The following is a 15,819-nucleotide window of genomic DNA, read 5'->3' on the forward strand; positions in this document are numbered from 1 at the left end:
TAGCAAGCAAGGTTGTGTCATCTGCATAACGCAGGTTGTTAATGAGTCTTCCTCCAATCCTGATGCCCGTTCTTCATATAGTTCAGCTTCTCGTATTATTTGCTCAGCATACAGACTGAATAGGTATAGTGAAAGAGTACAACTCTGATACGCATCTTTCCTGACTTTAAACCAATCAGTATCCCCTTGTTCTGTCTGAACAACTGCCTCTTGATCTATGTAAAGTTTCCTCATGAGCACAATTAAGTGTTCTAGAATTCCCATTCTTCGCAATGTTATCCATAATTTGTTATGATCTACACAGTCAAATGCCTTTGCATAGTCAATAAAACACAGGTAAACATCCTTCTGGTATTCTCTGCTTTCAGCCAAGATCCATCTGACATCAGCAATGATATCCCTGGCTCCCCGTCCTCTTCTGAAACCAGCCTGAATTTCTGGCAGTTCCCTGTCAATATCCTGCTGCAGCCGTTTTTGAATGATCTTCAGTAAAATTTTGCTTGTTTGTGATATTAATGATATTGTTTTATAATTTCCGCATTCGGTTGGATCACCTTTCTTGGGAATAGGCATAAATATGGATCTCTACCAGCCAGTTGGCGGGGAAGCTGTCTTCCATATTTCTTGGCATAGACAAGTGAGTGCCTCCAGCCCTGCATCTGTTTGTTGAAACATCTCAATTGATATTCCATCAATTCCTGGAGCCTTGTTTTTCACCAATGCCTTCAGAGCAGCTTGGACTTCTTCCTTCAGTACCATTGGTTCCTGATCATATGCCACCTCTTGAAATGGTTGAACATTGACTAATTCTTTTTGGTATAATGACTCTGTATATTCCTTCCATCTTGTTTTGATGCTTCCTGTGTCATTTAATATTTTCCCCATAGAATCCTTTACTATTGCAACTTGAGGCTTGAATTTTGTCTTCAGTTCTTTCAGCTTGAGAAACACCAAACGTGTTCTTCCCTTTCGGTTTTCCATCTCCAGCTCTTGCACATGTCATTATAATACTTTACTTTGTATTCTCGAGACGCCCTTTGAAACCTTCTGTTCAGTTCCTTTACTTCATCAATTTTCCTTTTGCTTTAGCTGCTTGACGTTTGAGAGCAAGTTTCAGAGTCTCCTCTGACATCCATCTGGGTCTTTTCTTTCTTTCCTGTCTTTTCAATGACCTGTTGCTTTCTTCATGTATGATGTCCTTGATGTCATTCCACAACTTTTCTTGTCTTCGGTCACTAGTGTTCAATGTGTCAAATCTATTTTTCAGATGGTCTCTAAATTCAGGTGGTATGTACTCAAGGTCATATTTTGGCTCTCGTGGACTTGCTCTGATTTTCTTCAGTTTCAGCTTGAACTTACATATGAGCAATTAATGGTCGGTTCCACAGTCGGCCCCTGGATCAGACAATATTTAGCTGCTATTCATAAGGTTTTCACTGGCTAATGCTTTTCAGAAGTAGACTCCCAGGTCCTTCTTAGTAGGCTGTCTTAGTCTGGAAGCTCAGCTGAAACCTGCCCTCCATGGGTGACCCTGCTGAATACCAGTGGCATAGCTTCCAGTGTCACTGCAACACGCAAGCCCCCAAAGTATGACAAACTGAAACAGACACATGGGGGATGGGATGGTTAATTACTCCTAATAACCCTTTTATGACTGCTCGCTTCAATGGCACACAAGATGACACCTGTTCGCCCCTAGCTTAAGCGGTTATAACTTCTGGAGAACATGCATTTTCATGTGGGGTTTCTGGAGTGCTAAAACCTTAGTCGATAGAATTAATAGCCAATGGTGGAAGTTCAAGCCCACGGGCAGACAGTGAAAAAGAGGTGTCCAGACACAGGGGATTTTCCAGCCCCCTCAGTTGTGTTGTTAAGACAGGCTCTGCACACTGAGAAGGCCCATCTTGCATCTGTGTGGCTCCCCACTCTGCTCTCTCCAAAGGCAATGAAGACCATTCTAAGGCTGATCTCTCAGGCAGCTCTCCCTACTGTCCCAGCCCCCCCTTGGATGCTTTGCTGGCTGAAATGGTTTCAAAAACATCAAGCTTCACCACTCTCACTGCCCCAGCCTCATCCCCCAGCTGCTTTGCTGTCATTAACTGTGAGCTTCTAGTGTTCTATTTTCGTTCCCCTTTGTAGTGGTCAGTTCAGTTGCGTTGCGTGATGTGCTTGATGTTAAAATGAGTTTTGCCCCTGTGGCGGCCACTTACCTGCTTTGCCTTGCTTCTACCTCTGGCCAAGTGCGTTTATCTTCTGTGGCTGCTGAGACCACCTAGCGACTTAGAACCACACAAATTTATTACCTTAGAAGTTCTAAAGCCAAGGGTTGGCAGGGTTGCGTTCCTTCTGAAGGCTCTAGGGTAGAATCTCTTTCCTTGCCTTTTCCACCTTCTAGAGGCTGCCTACTTTCCTTGACTCTTGGTCCCTTTCTCCTCTTCAAAACCTGCAGTGTGACATCTTCAAATCTTTCTCTCTCTGATTTCTGCTTCAGTCCTCACATCTGTGACTCTGCTCTCCTGTCTCCCTCTTATGTGGACCCTTGTGATAAGACTAGGCCCACCTGGATAATCCAGGATACTCTCCCCATCTCAAGTCCTTGTCTTAGTTATCTAGTGCTACCATAACAGAAATATTACAAGTGGATGGCTTTCACAAACAAAAATTTATTTTCTCACAGTTTAGGAGGCTAGAAGTCTGAATTCAGGCCAGTGGCTCTAGGGGAAGGCTCTCTCTCTGTCCACTCTGGGGAAAGGTGCTTGTCTCTTTTCAGCTTCTGTTCTGAAATTCCTTGGTGGTCATGTGGCATGTATCTTCCCCTCTGTTTGTGCTTGCTTGCTTCCTTGCTCAATCTGCTGTTTTATACCTCGAAAGAAATTGATTTAAAACATGTCCTGCATTAATACTACCACATTAACATAAATCCATTCCCAAATGGAATTATAACCACAGATATCTAAAACCCAAACCCCATTGCAGTCCAGTTGATTCTGGCTCATAACCACCCTAGAAGACAGAGTAGAACTTCCCCATAGGGTTTCCAAGGCTATAATCTTTAAGGAAGCAGACTGTCACATCTTTCTCCCAAGGAGCAGCTGGTGGGTTTGAACCACCCACTTTTCAGTTAGCAGCAGAGCGCTTTAATCAGTGCACCACGAGGGCTCCTCCCACAGGAGTAGGGGTTAGGATTTGGAGCACACATTTTTGGGGGCCATGATTCAGTCCATAATAGCCCTTAATCTAGTCACATCTGCAAAGTCCTTTTTGCCCTATCAAGTAGCATATTCACAGGTTTCAGGGATCAGGAAGTGGACATCTTGGGGAAGGCGGAGCAATTATTCTGTGTCCCACACTGAGCTTCTCAGAGATGCTAGTCCCAGTGATAGTGGATGAGAGAAAGTATACGAACTGTACAAATATTTACTACTATAAAAACAACTCAGTTAAACTACCCTACCCGTAGTGGATTAATAGTGTTATTGTTTTTATATAACTATTTTTAGCTCATAAACGTGGCTTCAGGATTTGGGAGGGACTAGAATTGCTGTGCTTGTAAATATAGATGCTCAACCTACTGTGAGTGGGCAGGAGCTGGGTCCTTTCCTTCTCTGCATTCCTTGGCAACAAACAGAGTACCTGGCCCAGCTTCAGTACTCCAGAAATAATGGTTGTACTGATTTTGAAGTGAATTCCCTGCTTTGCCGATCTCCCCACCATCTTGTAACAGGAGAAGCACTTAAAGCGATACCTGAACTTGAAGAGCTAAATTTGTCCTGGAACAGCAAAGTGGGAGGAAATTTGCCTCTGATCCTCCAGGCACTCCAAGAAGGGAGCAAGCTACAAACCCTGGAACTTGTGGACTGTGCCCTCACATCAGAAGACGGGGCATTTATGGGTAAGTAGAGTTGGAAGAGTCATTTCCCTTGACTCTTCCAAAAATGTGAAGATGCTGAGCGGGTTCAAACTGTCAACCCTTAGGTCAGCAGCAGAGAGCAAACTGTACCACCTAGGAAACCCTGGTGCCACAGTGGTTAAGGCTGCTAACCAAAAAGTCGGCAGTTCGAATCCACCAGCCGCTACTCGGAAACTCTATGGGGCAGTTCTACTCTGTCCTGTAGGGTCACTATGAGCTGGAATTGACTCGACCACAATGGGTATGTGTTGGTCGGGACCTTACTATGACCCCAGGTCACACTAAGCCACAGTCCCCACTCCTTCCTGCCCTGACTTTCACATCCTACATTTTTTCAGTGTTTTTCTTTAAGTTTGGTTTTCCTTTTCTCCAGGTCAGTTGCTCCCTATGCTGCAAAGTCTTGAAGTACTTGATCTTTCCATTAATAGAAACATCAGTGGCAGTCTAAACAGGATTGCTCAGGGATTAAAAAATACCTCAAATCTGAAAGTACTGAAATTACATTCATGTGGATTATCACAAGACAGTGTCAAAATATTGGGTGAGTTAACAATGACTGGACTTGATATATGTTATTAAAACTGTTAGGAAATACAACAAAATATAAACAGTGGTTATGATGAGGAATAAAATTATAGGTAATTTAAATCTTCTTTATGTTTATTCTCTAAATCTTCTACAATAACCATATACTATCATCATTACAAAAATAATTTTTGAGTGGCTGACTCTGACAGGGCCAGGACACTTTAGGCTTGAGATAGACATTGGGGCAAAATAAAAATTTCTACCAAATTGTTATCAAAGCTACCAATCTTACTCTTACCTTGGAAATTTTCAGCATTATTTTATGCTCCGTAGTGGAAGGAATCGGTACTGGTAACAGAAATGACTTCAGTGGCATCTGTAGTTAACACTTATCCTCCAGGGGACACTGCCTGAGCTTCTGTTAAGGGTGATGGAAAAATGTGGAGATGGATAATGGTGACAGTTGCACAATATGATGAATACAATTAATGTCAGTGAATTGTACATGTGAAGAAGGTTGAAATAGCAAACTTTTTTTACATACATATTTACCACACACACACAAAAATTTTTTTTAAATTAAAACAAAACATATTCCTCTACACAGAGCATCCACCTTGATGGGGATTGTAAAATGAAACTGTTTTTCCCTTCAATTTTCAGAGTCTAATAGCCTTCTCATGGGTAGCTCGAATAGATCTAAAATTCTGTGAAAGCCCCAATCCTCAAGCCTTGTGGAAGAGGAACCATCAGCTGCAGGGTTCAGGTCACAACCTTTGGCAATCAGTGCTGATCATAAAGAGAGGGTGGTTTTGTGGTCATTGTTAGGTCCTTAGAGGGCTGGGTGGTAGGATGACCAAAGTTATTTCTCCTTTTGGTTTTTGTCAACACAGTGTACTTAAGTACTCAGTCTTATTTCCTACAAACCCGTCTCTCCCGTGCTGCGCTCCTTCCTACAGCCTTGCATTGTGTCAGAATGGGATTTTGGCTTTCTTGGTAGATGCTGCTTTTAGATACCTGTGTGATCTAAGGAGATTAGACCTTTCCTGCAACAAGGAACTGGGTGGAGGTTTTGAAGGCTCACCAGCTCAGTTGGCCACATTGCGGCATCTCCAAGTCCTCGATCTCCACCAGTGCTCACTGACAGCGGGTGACGTGGTGTCGCTGAGTAAGTGCCTACTGCAGAGCAAAGGGAGGACTTGTGGAACTTAGCAGATGTTTGGAAACCTGGCAAATTTGAGACGTATATTTTTATACTTACATTTAATGAGGCTTTTGGGAGGCTTAACTCATAAATGTTCTATGAATGCCCCCCTAGAGCACTGGGTATGTGTGAGTGCCTAGTAAATGTCAGTGAACCTGAGCTCCTCCTGTATACATCTGTAAATAATAGATGTGGCACTGGAAGGAGAAAACTTTGCATTTGTGATGCTTTTTAAGTACGAATCTATTAGTGTCACAAAGTTTATTCTAACGGGTCTGTAGAAAGAAAGCCAGGAGGTAGGGCGTCGAGGCTTTCTGACTAACAAGTAGAGACAAGCTACCTAAATACAAATGAAGTTACAGAAAAGAAGGTAGTGGGGTGGTGTATAATGGATGTGCATTACAACCTTAGGTGACTACGTTTACTTTTCCACCATAAACATAGTCCTGTAATTCTAGCATATAATTTGTCAATGCGTTGTCCTTTATAAAAATCACAGCAAGAATGGTCTTGAGATTAAAGGTTTTATTCCATCTGAGGTTACAAAAAACCTTCAAAATGCAACCAGAATCCGATTGCAAGAGCACAGCTGGTTTCCCTGTTTCCTCTCTCTCTCTCTTTCTCTCACTGACTGTATTCTTTCCCCTCATTGACTCAACTCCGGCGGTACTGTCCTTGCTGGTCCTGAGACACACCCAGTATGATCTGGCCTTGGCACCTTTGCCCTTGCTCTCCCTTGGCCTGGATATTTGGCCCCCAGATCTGGGCCCTGCTCACTCTCCCACTTCCTCAGATCTCTCTTCAAGCATCACCTCATCAGTGAGGCCTTCCTGACCATTCCCTATTCCCCTTGCCCAACTTCCTCACTACTCAAGTTATCCTCCATGGCCCAGCAGCATGGGTATCCCCTGGAAGATTGCCAGAAGTGCAGAGTCTTAGGTCCCACCCTAGACCTACTGAAGCTGAATCTGCATATTTAAGAGTTCCAGGTGATTCCTATGCAAGTTCCGACCCAAGATGGAATAGGTGCACTTCTCCCTAATCCTTCTGCTTCGTTCAGCTAAAATCCTTGGACATTATACATAAAACAAACATAAGAAGACTGTACCTTCAATCAGGGAATCAAGGAGTGTTAGGGAATCAGTTTGGAGAGATGTTTGCCTCTAGACTTTCCCCATGAAGACTGTCATCCAGTTGAGTTGTGAATCATGAGCCAGCCCTACAGAGACCAGAAGACACCCCATTTCCAACATTGGGAAGAGCCAGGGCAAAGGCCTTGAGGCAGGAAAAGTAGCAGGAAGACAGTGAACCAGGGCTAACTCTTGGCATGGCAAGGGCCCTCAGGACCCACTCCAGAGCTGTTACCAACAGTCTGTTCTGACTGGATGATGTCATTGCTTTACTGGTACTTACATTCTGAGAAAAAATAATATTGCTCAATAATTGAAGATTTGATATATGCCAGGCACTGTGCTAAGCACTTTATATATACCAAGTCATTTTATCTTCCAAAGGCCCTGTGAGCTAGATGTTTTATGTGTGAGAAAACCCAATGTTCAGAGAGTTATTTGTCCAAAATCACACAGCTCTTTAGTAGCAGAGTCAGGATTAGAACCCAGTTCTCTCTGTCTCCAAAGTCTTTGCTCTTAACTTCTAGCCTGGAGAATGGCTTGGAAGTAGAAAAGCACAGTTGTGTACTGGGAAGAGTGGCTGGTTTACGTGGTGTGTAAGAGTGTGTAATGGTGGGAGGGGTCAGACTGTGGAAAGCTCTGATGGCCAGATTAAGGAGACCAAAGAACCAGAAAACTTTTTGTGAGATGATGCGTGAAACATGTTCACTGTGTGATATTTTAACAGCCCAAGTCATTCCTTTGCTCTCAAATCTTCAAGAACTGGATTTATCTGCCAACAAAAAGATGGGCATTTCTTCTGAAAACTTACTCAGCAGGCTCCGATTTTTACCAGCGTTGAAGTCTTTATTAATCAACAACTGTGCTTTGGAAAATGAAACTTTAACAGCTCTAGGTAAGAAAATGTTCCCATCTCTGCCGGCACCGTACAACAGCCTGTGAGGGGGCTGGCCTCTCTTTGTTTCTCTACCTACGAATTTCATTCCAAGGCTCAGCCATAGGCAAAGCTGTGAAGTACTAATCTGTCTTCCAGTCAGAAAATATGCCCTCTTAAAGTGGTCTTCTGTGGGCCACATGAATGATTTTAGCATTTGCAGATTTAACATTTAAAATGTAAAGTGTTTATAAACAAATCCAGGCTAGAAGTTAAGAGCAAAGGCTTTGGAGACAGATAGAACTGGGTTCTAATTCTGGCTCTGCTACTAAAGAGGTGTGTGATTTTGGACAAATAACCTCTCTGAACATCAGATTTTCTCATCCATAAAATACCTACCCTCACAGGGTCATAGTGTTCATGTCCATAATAACTTGTAGCTTTGCTGAGATGCCGATATGTGTCAGGTTATTGTGAGCCTGGTGAGACAAATCAGGCAATTAGTAATGAGCGAGCCTGGCTGACTTCCTAGCATCCGCTTCTGAACAGGATTTGGTGATCTCCCTTAGAATCTGGGCAGGCTTGAAGGTCTCAAATGCACCTCAGCCTATGTCAAAGATCTACCGAAGCTGAAATTTCTACCCATTGGGGGAAAGAGAGTACGTAGTTAACAAGTTGTTAGTTGTTTACTGTCATTGAGTTGGCTACAACTCATAGCAACCCTGAGTACAACAGAACAAAACGTTGCCTAGTCCTGTGCCACCTTCATGATCATTGGTATGCTTGAGCCCATTGTTGCAGCCACTGTGTATTTTAAGTGCCTTCCAACCTAGGGAACTCATCTTCCAGCACTATATTCGACAATATTCTGTTATGATCCATAGGGTTTTCATTGACTAATTTTTGGAAGTAGATTGCCAGGCCTTTCTTCCTAGTCTATCTTAGTCTGGAAGCTCCACTGAAACCTGTCCACCATGGATGACCCTGCTGGTATTTGAAATGCTTGTGGCATAGCTTCCAGCATCACAGCAACACACAGGGCACCACAGCATGACAAAATGACAGATGAGTGGTGGAGTCAGCAAGTAGAAGGAGATATTTTGAGGTGAAAGGCCTTTACAGCATTTTTCTGAATATACCACTCAGGCAACCAGCACTTTGTGGTCCCCAACACCACTTCCAGGCTCAGGACTCACTCACTGGAAGGACTCCCAGGTCTCAGCATGTAGATGTGCTCACAGCTACGATGTATTACGGGAGAGGATGCACAGCACAATCAGCAAAGGGAAAGCTGCCTGGGGCCAAATTCAGAGGGAACCAAGAGGAAGCTCCCAAGAGTCTCTCCCAGGGGCGTCACACAGGCCGTGCTTGATTCCTCCAGCAATGAGTTATGATGACATGGGCAAAGCGTTGTGTACCAGGGAGGCTCACCTAAGCCTTCAAGCCCAGGTTTTTCAATGGAAGTCAGTCACTTAGTGTAAAAATGGAGTGGTGGAGGCCATTATTAGCAAGCTATCCAATGCCCTTGGAGGGCCACAAGCACCTCATTTGCATAAGCTCACCCAGTGATTTGGTGGGAGTTACAAAGACTATGACTAGAAGGGCCATATTAAGTAATTCACTGCCCCGCACTTAAGCACCACCTGCTAGCAGGTACCAAAATTCCAGGCTCACAAAAGGAAAGCAGATGTTTAGCATACGTTGCTTGCACGAACACATAAGCACGGGGATGCTGGCAACACCCCTGAAACCCAAGTTCCAGACACCAGCCCAAGGTCAACTTTGCAAGCAGGCAAGGTGCGCTAAGGCGAGTAGTCTACAACCTGCTATGTTGGCCCTTTTCTGCACACAAACACTAGACTAAAGTTGTTAGATTCTGGTGCTTCTTGGACAATGGTGAAAACAGAGTCCTCTCTCTGTTCCTCTTCCAAGCATTATGTCAGTTGACACTTCCTTAAAAATGAACTATACTATGATCCAGATAAGAGCACATTCTTGATTATTTCTATTCATGAAAATGAATTCATATCATTTACCCCAAATTCTAAGAACTTTATATTTAGGGCACTCTTGTCCTCCTTGCCAGCCCAAGTATTTTGTTCAGCTCATGTAGACTTGGTCATTGCTGTTCACTGCTCCCACTCCTCCCCTAGTACTGCTCATCTAATTGTCCGCATGTCTGGGTGGGCAGAACTAGCAGAATGTGTGCGTTTCAGACCTGGAGTTTTTCATCTAGGGTCATGGACCCTTGGTGAGTCCATAGGTGTGCTACAGAGGCCTATGAACTCCCTAAAATTGATTGCAATGTGTATGTGTGTGTGGTGCATTTTCTGACTCCAGAGCACCTGGACTCAGACTGCCTGAATTCAAATCCTGGCTCTGGCTTTGTGACCTTGTATGTCCCTAGGTATTTAACACCCTGTGCTTCAGTCTTCTCCTCTGTAAATGTAGAATAAAATGATAACAGTACAGAACTCGTAGGGTTGTAAGAATTAAATGTATTGATACATGTAGAGTCCTTGGAGAGGGGCCTACAAAACCCACTGCCGTTGAGTCCATTCAGACTCATAGCGACCCTCGCATGTAGTAAATGCTCAATAATAAATGTTAGCTAGTAATATTATTATGGGGAGAAAGTCTATAACTTTCCTTTAAAAATTAACTGGATCCTGGAGGCGGGGCCAAGATGGCGGACTAGGCAGACGCTACCTCGGATCCCTCTTGCAACAAAGACACGGAAAAACAAGTGAATTGATCACATACATAACAATCTATGAACCCTGAACAACAAACACAGATTTAGAGACGGAGAACGAACGGGGAAGCAGCGATTGTTTTCAGAGCCTGGAGCCAGCGTACCAGTCAGGTACGGCACAAGCACAGAGAGCTGCTCCACCCCCCTGAACTAACACTGGGAGAGGGCCCAGCCGGTTCGCAGGCGGCGTGGGGACGCAGCCGGTGGGAGAAGTCCCCGGGAGGCAGTGACTGGTCTTAGAGCGGGGAGAGCAGCGTCCTAGCCGGGGAACCGTCCCGCCGGGATTTGGACTGGACGCAGGTACGGCATAAACACGGAGAGCTGCTCCACCCCCTTGAACTAACCCCGGGAGGGGGCCCAGCCGGTTCGCTCGGGCGGCGTGGGATGCAGCCGGTAGGAGAAGTCCCCGGGAGGCAGCGACTGGTATTGGAGCGGGGAGATCAGCGTCCCAGCCGGGACACTCGGTCACGGCACAAGCACGGGGAGCTGCTCCACTCACCTGAACTAACCCCGGGAGGGGGCACAGCCGGTTCTCGGAGGCGGCACGGCGACGCAGCTGGCGGGATGAGAAGTCCCCGGGAGGCAGCGACTGATTTTGGAGTCGAGAGTGCACCGTCCCAGTAGGGGAGCCTTGACGCTGGGCGTGGGGCTGGAAGCGGAGGATCTGACCGTGACTCCAGCGGGCCAGACCCCCTGGGGGCAATCTCCACACAGCCAGCACACATAGGCGACGCGCCCCGCGGGAATCTCAGATATAATAGTCATTCCAAGCAAGACAAGCAACTCTGGCTATATTCTGAGGTGCTACTCTCCTATCTCTCTGTTCCCCCCCACCCTCCACAGGCGGCTTCATTAACATCCGAATAGCCTAAGCCAGAGGGAGAACTCTGATAGGGATCTGACTGCATTTTTTTTTTAGCAGATTTTCTGGAAAAACTAGTTTCCCAGTGATGGCTCAGAGACAGCAATCCATATCAAACCACTTAAAGAAGCAGACCATGACGGCTTCTCCAACGCCCCAAACAAAAGAATCAAAATCTTTCCCAAATGAAGATACAATCCTGGAATTATCAGATACAGAATATAAAAAACTAATTTACAGAATGCTTCAAGACATCACAAATGAAATAAGGCAAACTGCAGAAAAAGCCAAGGAACACACTGATAAAACTGTTGAAGAGCTCAAAAAGATAATTCAAGAACATAGTGGAAAAATTAATAAGTTGCAAGAATCCATAGAGAGACAACATGTAGAAATCCAAAAGTTAACAATAAAATTACAGAATTAGACAACGCAATAGGAAGTTGGAAGAGCAGACTCGAGCAATTAGAATGCAGACTGGGACATCTGGAGGACCAGGGAATCAACACCAACATAGCTGAAAAAAAATCAGATAAAAGAATTTAAAAAAATGAAGAAACCCTAAGAATCATGTGGGACTCTATCAAGAAGGATAACCTGCGGGTGATTGGAGTCCCAGAACAGGGAGGGGGGACAGAAAACACAGAGAAAATAGTTGAAGAACTCCTGACAGAAAACTTCCCTGACATCATGAAAGACGAAAGGATATCTATCCAAGATGCTCATTGAACCCCATTTAAGATTGATCCAAAAAGAAAAACACCAAGACATATTATCATCAAACTCACCAAAACCAAAGATAAACAGAAAATTTTAAAAGCAGCCAGGGAGAAAAGAAAGGTTTCCTTCAAGGGAGAATCAATAAGAATAAGTTCAGACTACTCAGCAGAAACCATGCAGGCAAGAAGGGAATGGGACGACATATACAGAACACTGAAGGAGAAAAACTGCCAGCCAAGGATCATATATCCAGCAAAACTCTCTCTGAAATATGAAGGCAAAATTAAGATATTTACAGATAAACACAAGTTTAAAGAATTTGCAAAAACCAAACCAAAGCTACAAGAAATACTAAAGGATATTGTTTGGTCAGAGAACCAATAATATCAGATATCAGCACAACACAAGGACACAAAACAGATCATCCTGATATCAACTCAAATAGGGAAATCACAAAAACAAACAAATTTTAAGATTAATTAAAAAAAAATACACATAACAGGGAATCATGGAAGTCAATAGGTAAAAGATCACAATAATCAAAAAGAGGGACTAAATACAGGAGGCATTGAACTGCCATATGGAGAGTGATACAAGGCGATATAGAACAATACAAGTTAGGTTTTTACTTAGAAAAATAGGGGTAAATAATAAGGTAACCACAAAAAGGTATAACAACTCTATAACTCAAGATAAAAGCCAAGAAAAACGTAACGACTCAACTAACATAAAGTCAAACACTATGAAAATGAGGATCTCACAATTTACTAAGAAAAACGTCTCAGCACAAAAAAGTATGTGGAAAAATGAAATTGTCAACAACACACATAAAAAGGCATCAAAATGACAACACTGAAAACTTATTTATCTATAATTACGCTGAATGTAAATGGACTAAATGCACCAATAAAGAGACAGAGAGTCACAGACTGGATAAAGAAACACGATCCATCTATATGCTGCCTACAAGAGACACACCTTAGACTTAGAGACACAAACAAACTAAAACTCAAAGGATGGAAAAAAATATATCAAGCAAACAATAAGCAAAAAAGAAGGGAGTAGCAATATTAATTTCTGACAAAATAGACTTTAAACTTAAATCCACCACAAAGGATAACAAGGACACTATATAATGATAAAAGGGACAATGGATCAGGAAGACATAACCATATTAAATATTTACGCACCCAATGACAGGGCTGCAAGATACATAAATCAAATTTTAACAGAACTGAAAAGTGAGATAGATACCTCCACAATTATAGTAGGAGACTTCAACACACCACTTATGGAGAAGGACAGGACATCCAGTAAGAAGCTCAATAGAGACACGGAAGATCTACTTACAACAATCAACCAACTTGACCTCATTGACTTATACAGAACTCTCCACCCAACTGCTGCAAAGTATACTTTTTTTTCTAGCGCACATGGAACATTCTCTAGAATAGACCACATATTAGGTCATAAAACAAACCTTTGCAGAATCCAAAACATCGAAATATTACAAAGCATCTTCTCAGACCACAAGGCAATAAAACTAGAAATCAATAACAGAAAAACTAGGGAAAAGAAATCAAATACTTGGAAAATGAACAATACCCTCCTGAAAAAAGACTGGGTTATAGAAGACATCAAGGAGGGGATAAGGAAATTCATAGAAAGCAACGAGAATGAAAATACTTCCTATCAAAACCTCTGGGACACAGCAAAAGCAGTGGTCAGAGGCCAATTTATATCGATAAATGCACACATATAAAAAGAAGAAAGAGCCAAAATCAGAGAACTGTCCCTACAACTTGAACAAATAGAAAGTGAGCAACAAAAGAATCCATCAGGCACCAGAAGAAAACAAATAATAAAAATTAGAGCTGAACTAAATGAATTAGAGAACAGAAAAACAATTAAGAGAATTAACAAAGCCAAAAGCTGGTTCTTTGAAAAAATTAACAAAATTGATAAACCATTGGCTAGACTGACTAAAGAAATACAGGAAAGGAAACAAATAACCAGAATAAGAAACGAGAAGGACCACATCACAACAGAACCAAATGAAATTAAAAGAATCATTTCCGATTATTATGAAAAATTGTACTCTAACAAATTTGAAAACCTAGAAGAAATGGATGAATTCCTGGAAAAACACTACCTACCTAAACTAACGCATTCAGAAGTAGAACAACTAAATAGACCCATAACAAAAAAAGAGATTGAAACGGTAATCAAAAATCTCCCCCCCCCAAAATGCCCTGGCCCGGACAGCTTCACTGCAGAGTTCTACCAAACTTTCAGAGAAGAGTTAACACCACTACTACTGAAGGTATTCCAAAGCATAGAAAATGGCGGAATACTACCCAACTCATTCTATGAAGCCACCATCTCCCTGATACCAAAACCAGGTAAAGACATTACAAAAAAAGAAAATTATAGACCTATATCCCTCATGAACATACATGCAAAAATCCTCAACAAAATTCTAGCCAATAGAATCCAACAACACATCAAAAAAATAATTCACCATGATCAAGTGGGATTTATACCAGGTATGCAAGGCTGGTTTAATATCAGAAAAACCATTAATGTAATCCATCACATAAATAAAACAAAAGACAAAAACCACATGATCTTATCAATTGATGCAGAAAAGGCATTTGACAAAGTCCAACACCCATTTATGATAAAAACTCTTACCAAAATAGGAATTGAAGGAAAATTCCTCAACATAATAAAGGGCATCTATGCAAAGCCAACAGCCAATATCGCTCTAAATGGAGAGAACCTGAAAGCATTTCCCTTGAGAACGGGAACCAGACAAGGATGCCCTTTATCACCGCTCTTATTCAACATCGTGCTAGAAGTCCTAGCCAGGGCAATTAGGCTAGACAAAGAAATAAAAGGTATCCGGATTGGCAAGGAGGAAGTAAAGTTATCACTATTTGCAGATGACATGATTATATACACAGAAAACCCTAAGGAATCCTCCAGAAAACTACTGAAACTAATAGAAGAGTTTGGCAGAGTCTCAGATTATAAAATAAACATACAAAAATCACTTGGATTCCTCTACATCAACAAAAAGAATACCGAAGAGGAAATAACCAAATCAATACCATTCACAGTAGCCCCCAAGAAGATAACATACTTAGGAATAAATCTTACCAAGGCTGTAAAAGACCTATACAAAGAAAACTACAAAGCTCTACTACAAGAAATTCAAAAGGACATACTTAAGTGGAAAAACATACCTTGCTCATGGATAGGAAGACTTAACATAGTAAAAATGTCTATTCTACCAAAAGCCATCTATACATACAATGCACTTCCGATCCAAATTCCAATGTCATTTTTTAATGTGTTGGAGAAACAAATCACCAACTTCATATGGAAGGGAAAGAAAGAAGCCTCGGATAAGTAAAGCATTACTGAAAAAGAAGAAGAAAGTGGGAGGTCTCACTCTACCTGATTTCAGAACCTATTATACAGCCACAGTAGTCAAAACAGCCTGGTACTGGTACAACAACAGGCACATAGACCAATGGAACAGAATTGAGAACCCAGATATAGATCCATCCATGTATGAGCAGCTGATATTTGACAAAGGACCAGAGTCAGTTAATTGGGGAAAAGATAGCCTCTTTAACAAATGGTGCTGGCATAACTGAATATCCATTTGCAAAAAAATGAAACAGGACCCATACCTCACACCATGCACAAAAACTAACTCCAAGTGGATCAAAGACCTAAACATAAAGACTAAAAAGATAAAGATCATGAAAGAAAAAATAGGGACAACCCTAGGAGCCCTAATACAAGGCATAAACAGAATACAAAAC

At 42.3% G+C, this 15,819-nt stretch overlaps 1 protein-coding gene across 1 annotated transcript in view; it reads left to right on the plus strand.

Annotated features, from left to right (window-relative positions):
* Positions 1–15,819, plus strand: part of LRRC31 (leucine rich repeat containing 31) — a 50,844-nt gene that overhangs the window by 23,973 nt on the left and 11,052 nt on the right. The window contains exons 5-8 of the mRNA XM_049867350.1: positions 3,725–3,892; positions 4,284–4,451; positions 5,439–5,606; positions 7,500–7,667. Coding sequence (XP_049723307.1) covers positions 3,725–3,892; positions 4,284–4,451; positions 5,439–5,606; positions 7,500–7,667 — 672 coding nt within the window. The remainder of the gene's footprint in view (positions 1–3,724; positions 3,893–4,283; positions 4,452–5,438; positions 5,607–7,499; positions 7,668–15,819) is intronic.

The sequence above is a fragment of the Elephas maximus genome, chromosome 23, assembly GCF_024166365.1.
Source record: "Elephas maximus indicus isolate mEleMax1 chromosome 23, mEleMax1 primary haplotype, whole genome shotgun sequence".
Taxonomy (NCBI): Eukaryota; Metazoa; Chordata; class Mammalia; order Proboscidea; family Elephantidae; genus Elephas; species Elephas maximus.